We start from the raw sequence: 6,434 nt of genomic DNA, 5'->3' as shown, positions 1-6,434 counted from the left end.
GGATTGTCCACCATAATAACGTACACTACAATGATGCATTTTAAAAAAAAAAAAAAAAAAAAACACAAAAAAAACCCACACACACACAAAAAAACCCAACCAAGGACACAAAAATAATTAAATGAAGAATGAAACTGTTTCAACGCCCAAGATTTTTTTTTAAACAAAAAAAAAATTAACCAAAACAAAAAAAAATACCAACAAAACCAAAACACAGTACCTGGCTCCAAAGGTAACTCTTCAAGTTCCTGTGGTGAAAAAGATTTTTTTAAAAAAAATAGGGAAAAATATCACTATTTCATAAGAAGTTAAGATGTTATTCTGAATGACACCTCTAATCCCCACCACCCCCAAGATTATATAAATTATTCCCTAAATTCTCTAATTTAGCCTATTTTAGCTTTGAAAACATTGAATTTTAAATAAATTTCTCATAGGAAGGTTTAATATTGCTTTTTAACATCTTCAAGTTTTATGAAATGTGTAAAAATTTCAGTATTTCTCAAATTCAGACAGCTGTTGAACACATAGTACACATTCACATGGGTAAATAAATCAACAAATGTAAGCAGCATACAGCAAAGCTTATCTTTGTGTTACCATTCTCTAGAGCCTACTTTATGAAGTCTGCCTTCTGAAAACAGGATCGACAGAAACACCAGCTTCACCTGGAGCTACAAGTGTCCTTAACCTACTATGAGTGACCTGGAAACAAGGCCAGTATTTCAGGAACAGATCAGTTTCAGTTTTCTTGTCAACATGGGATACATACACTTTCAATGGAAGTTAAATATAATGTAAGGCACTGAGCTGGTTTATACAACAGATAAAAAGAATCCAATCTACCGCCCAAACTCAGTATTATATATACCATCAAATATATATCTGACCTAATACATAGATACATATCTTTGTCTGTAAGATTAAATTACAAAGGCATTAGGTGCTTTTCTTTGCAGAGTAAGAGTGCACCCACTGTGTACTATCTGTACATACACTGTTTCAGCATACAGTTTATATGGCATATATTGTGCTTTTTGTTTGTAAAGAAAAATTGGTTACCATTTACCTTTATTACAGTTAAACCAGATGAAGAAGCATCTACACTGTTTCCAACATCTTCAACCTCTACCTTTAAAAAGTAAACAGAAGACATTTTGTTATCTATAAAAGAAGGGTATTGTGAATGAAACCTGAAAGAGAAACTGAAGATTTTATTTTCACTGACAACTGCTATTAAGCAAATATATCTAGCATCCAAAACAACCAATAAGGGTAGAAACTGACCACAACCCCCATGCCTCTTCCCAAACCCCACCAACCTGAATAAGCTTTCTCATTACCTCTCAAATATGTTGGTCAGCTCAAAAAAATCTTTTAAGGATGGGGATTCCAACAGCAAACTTTCTCTTACTCTTTCTCTCTTATTTACAGCAACAACATAGACCCAAAAGGTCCATTGGACTCAGTAACTGTTTTCTTTACTGAGAAAAGAAGATCGCAGGAGCTGATCTGAACTCCAGAAGTTTAGTCACTGAAAAAGCTACTTTCTGGGTATTTCCATTTGACTTCTGTAGGGCAGGTATATGCTTGGGGATAGGGAGTTAAGCTTATTTCTGCAACTTTCAGATTTGGGGGGCAGCGGCGGGGGGGGGGGGGTGGAACTACCCAACTTTAGAATCTTGTAGCCCAGACCAATGACAGAATGTGCACACACAACACAGTGCTATACTTCCCTATTAGATGCAGCAGAAATAACTGTCTTCAAATGCTCTGTTGTATATTTCAGGAGATAAACACTTGACCTTGGGGAAAAAATTATCCTCTAGCCCAGATGGACAATGTCATATAAGCAGTGCAACAGCCAGATGAACACAGAAAGGCAGCATAAAAATACTTTCAACAACTGAGTAACTGCAAGACCCTATTTTAACAGAAAAATAATCTAGAATATAGTTCCCAGAATGTTGCTGTTCAGCTGAAGTGAAGTAAATAAGGCTACAGCATTTGTTTGCCTCATTTGTCTTCCTAAATAAAGGAAAGATATGAAAACGGGAATGTAAACATAAGATGAAGCAGAGAGTTCAAAGCATGATTAAAACAAACATTTTCTGAATTACTATTATTTCGTACAGTCATACATGCACAAACAACATCTAAGCATTTTAAAAATCAAGAACGCTACTTCCACAAATATGTAAAAGAAGAAAAAGCAATGACCATGAGAACTGGTAGAACCCCAAATTGTTCGAAATACTCTTTAGCTACTGTTTTGCTATTTAATTAAAAAAAAAAAAATAAAAAAAGGAAAAAAGAATCTGATTCCACACACATAAGAGATGCATACCATCACTATTGGTATTTCTCTTGATTCTTCTTTAATTTCTGAAAATTGTGGGGATGCCTCCAAGTTACCTACAGCATATTCTGTAGGCTGATCTGGAAGTTCTTTCACTTCTGCATCAGCATTTTCTTTACTATCAGACAGTGAGTCAAGAATATTATCAGCACTGTAATCCTCTCCGCAATCTACTGCATTGCCATTATCTATTTCAGCTTCATCTAACACACTAATATCCATCATGTCAATATCCTGCAAGTTATCCAAACTTGCTTCAATATCCTCCTGTAAAAAGAAAAAAAGTATATATAATAGTCATTGTAACTTGAAAGCCATGCTGTCATTACTTCACTTCAAACACAGCCTCACATACCTGTCCATCTCCCAAATCCTCTTCCAGGCCATTATCTTCTACTCCCTCTTCATCTGGTCTACGTCCTAACAACATTAGGATCGTTAGAATGAAAAGAAGGTACCAATATGTATCCTTCAAGTTTTATTTTTTCAGAGTTGGTATTCCATTCAGTTTAGTTATCTGCTTTTTCCTTATTTTCCACAACTGAGTGCTCATATACAAACCTAGTTCAGTAACTGACAAACATGCTACAGTCCAAGGACTATAGTCACAGTACAGGTTCAAGAAGCACTGCTGTGCACTCCCCAGAACATTGAGCTCAGCTGAGATTGCAATAATTTATTATCTTAACCATTCATTTCTTTACAGACATTTACTAGAAGGAAAAAAAAAAAAGCAAGCAACCAAAAAAACCCAACACAAAACAATGAAAAAAAAAAACACTCTACATGTAAGCATTACTGCAGTGCTCTGTTTACCAGGTCGACAGATAATATCAGAAGTGACATTACTGAAAACAGTACGCTAGTTCCAGTGCCAAATAATAACCCCCTCAAACCAAGAGCTAAGTAGTTGTTTCATCTTTTATCAATAGTATTTTCCTCAAGAACTACCAACACATTACAATAAAAAAGGAAAAGGGGTTTTAGAACTAAGAGGAACATCTCATCTATTTCCATCCCAACACTGAAAGTGCTATAATGTACGTTAGTTTTTTTCCTGAGACTTGAAAATGAATGTGATTACCAAAGATAGCTCTGCTTTTACCCACAGTTGTGACATTTGTTCTCTTTCCAGTTAAGATTTCATAGTTTGGTTTGCAAGCAAATGTATTATCACTCTAAATTGCACGTAACAACAAAAATCCGAGTCAAACAAATTATTTGGCAAAACATTTGAGCTTCATCTCACAAATTTACATTTTCTGTAAATCGCAATTAATAATTTAATTAAAATCTTTCATCCCAACTAGTTATTCTGCTCAGCTCTAACACAAAAGTAAGTTTCAACACTATTTGATTGCAAACTAAGATCAAACTGTGATAATTAACTGATTTTAGAAAAATAGCAATTATTTTCTTCAAATAAGGATTATGTAAGACTAAGTCTCACCATTTAAAAAATCATGCATAGAGAAAGCATTAAAAAGATATCCAATTTCAGATATCTATTAAAAAAGTCTTCTGGGGAGAAAAATGAGACTGCTATGAAGCATGAGTCTAACACACTATAATGGTTATACTGAATTTGCTAGGAGCTCTGCATTTCCAAGAAAACCTGCTTATATTTCTCAAAAGTAAAGGTAGAGTCATGTTAAAAGAACAATTATCTACTTTAAAAACACTGACACTGCTTCAGCGTTAGTAATTCCTGTTACAAATTTCATGGGACTCTGAGAACAAACGAACAGATCCTTCGAGTGGATCAATTCCTGTCTTAATAAATTACATGACGTTCTGTGGATAAATGACCAGTAAGTTTAATACCATACCACCCATCCCTAGAAACCTGAGCAGAAATGTGGGGAAGAGTACCAGTAACATATGGCATTAAAGGTCAGAACCAAGGAACAGAAGATTCAACTGCTCAATTTCTTCCAGAGAACCAGTTTTATCCAAATATGGCTCAGGCAAGTAATGTTAGCTATAGTTTTGGGACTGCAAAACATTCAGCAACAGTGCCAAAATTAAACCAAGCACTTTTCCAAAAGCAAAAGCAGACTTCAGCAAAAAGATTAGCAAAAGACTTCATCAGTAAAGTTGCTAGAAAACTCAAGGAGGATGGGGTGGAGATCCCCTCTAACTGCCCTGTACCTTTGCTGCTTCTTTTTGGAGTTTTCTTCATGATATTTTCTGAAATCACTGGAATTTTATCAGGATTCCCCCCTTCCTCCTCAATAGCCTATTAAGGGGAAAAGATAAAGATAGATATCAATACAGACATAAAAATTCCATTTGGGCTTTTCTGTTGAGTTTAAGAGCTGGACACCAGAGGCAGAAAAATACTGAAACAAAAATCTAGCACTTTGAATTAGACAGGAGCAACTTGGATATGCAAACGAAAGACCATCAGATCAAAGCAGTAAGCACACAGGAAACAGCGACATGTTGGTGTAAAGTTTCTGGAAAGCAGTCAGCAGCATAACCTATAGACAAAAAAAGTAAATCCTACAGCATTTACAACAGTGCACAGATACCCAGGACGTTGCCGCAGAGTAAGAACCTCTCAGCTCTAAGAGACAGGAAGCATCAGTTCAATGAAGGTGGTCCGCATGCTACTAACATGCCGTACATTCTGGTGAGGATACAGCGTACAAGCTACCAGCAAGAAGGCTAGAAAAAAATCAGCACGCAGCAAAAAGCCTAGTACGCAGTGTATTGAACTGTAAATCCAGGAGCTCAACGCATAGTGGAAAGCCCAGTGATACATGAGGCTAGAAACACTGGGGCCGAGTGCCAAGGCAGACACGCTGTGCTGTGCAGGTCTAGGAAATCGGAGAGGGGCTCGCTGCGTAGATGGAAACGCCAGACTCGCACACGTACTCCCCATCACTGCTACATGAGACTAGAGGTCTCACGGGCGAGCCTAGGTCTACCACGGACGGCGGCACGCTCGGAACGCTCGCATTGCGCCTGGCGGGTTCCACGGAACCCCCAGAGGCCGGCGCACGCCCCCTGCTCCTCGCAGCCCCATTCCCTCCGCTCTACGGTCGCTTGGCGCCATTTTCCTGAGCAGTACCTGGCGGGCTAGGGTCGCGCACGCGCCAACTACGCCTCCCCCTGAAGCAGCCCCGGCACATCTCCTTGCTCACCTTCTTGAGGCGCTCCATGAGGACGCTCTTGTTTCCACCGCTGTCCAAATTGCGGCGCTTCAGTTCAGCCCGCAAGTCTATCACGCGCAGCTCGCTCAGCCGCCGCCGGTTTTCAGAATCCGAACTGGATACTCCAGACCCACCCAGGGACGCAGATTCTCCCTGCCCGGCCGCTGACTGACTCTCCGCCATAGGGCCGCTGTTTCGACTCACACGTACGAAGCAAGGCAGGATAAAAACAACAGTGAGAAACCGCAGTTGCAGCACAAAATGGTGGCAAAAACGAGACGCGCTGAAGAGAGAGGGGGAGGGGGGAAAGAGAGGAACCGCAGCCCGCACGCGCGTAGACCAGCAGGCCCGAACGGGCTAAGCGCATGCGCATAAGAACGCCACAGTACTGGGGCACGCCAGTGCGAATGCGCAACCGCAGTCTGTCTGGGCCTTCGGATGCATGCGCGAGAGCTCGCAAGCCGTCCTCAGATGCGCGCGACGCCGTCTGCGCCTGCGCAACAGTTGTCATTCAAGTATTCTTTCTGGCCCCGCCTTCCCCTTCCCCCCTGCTTGTCGTCGCTCTTCTCTCCGAGCCTGCGCGTAGCGGGCTTTTTCCCCCTCCCCTCGGCGCATCTCGGCCTCCCCACCATTTTGTGCTGTGATCGCAAGGTTAGCTGCTTGATTGTGCCGTACTCTTCCCTGCGTTCGGGCTTGAGGCGGAATATCGAAGGGGCCTTGATGGCGGAGAGTCAATCAGCGGCCGGGCTGGGGGACTTCACATCCCTTGGTGGGGCCGTGGCTCTCGGCTCTGAACCCGCAAACGGCGGCTGAGCGAGCTGCGAGTCATCGACCTGCGGGCCGAGCTCAAACGCCGTAACCTCGACAGCGGCGGCAACAAGAGCGTTCTTATGGAGCGACTGAGGAAGGTAAGGCGC

The 6,434-nt window shown here is 41.2% G+C and overlaps 1 protein-coding gene across 1 annotated transcript; it reads right to left on the bottom strand.

The window, feature by feature from the left end:
• Positions 1-1,069: 1,069 nt before the first annotated feature.
• On the bottom strand, positions 1,070-5,700 carry LOC104167040 (scaffold attachment factor B1-like; the record flags this gene model as incomplete). The annotated part of the gene is made up of 5 exons (XM_009707161.1): positions 5,509-5,700; positions 4,511-4,598; positions 2,715-2,779; positions 2,420-2,626; positions 1,070-1,132 (listed from the first exon to the last, which is right to left on the bottom strand). Coding segments are annotated over exons 1-5 (615 nt in total), but the record flags the coding sequence as incomplete, so codon positions are not given.
• Positions 5,701-6,434: the final 734 nt, after the last annotated feature.

Source organism: Cariama cristata, unplaced genomic scaffold (genome assembly GCF_000690535.1).
Source record: "Cariama cristata isolate BGI_N322 unplaced genomic scaffold, ASM69053v1 scaffold25279, whole genome shotgun sequence".
Classification (NCBI taxonomy): domain Eukaryota; kingdom Metazoa; phylum Chordata; class Aves; order Cariamiformes; family Cariamidae; genus Cariama; species Cariama cristata.
This window is presented reverse-complemented; position numbering and strand designations above follow the sequence as displayed.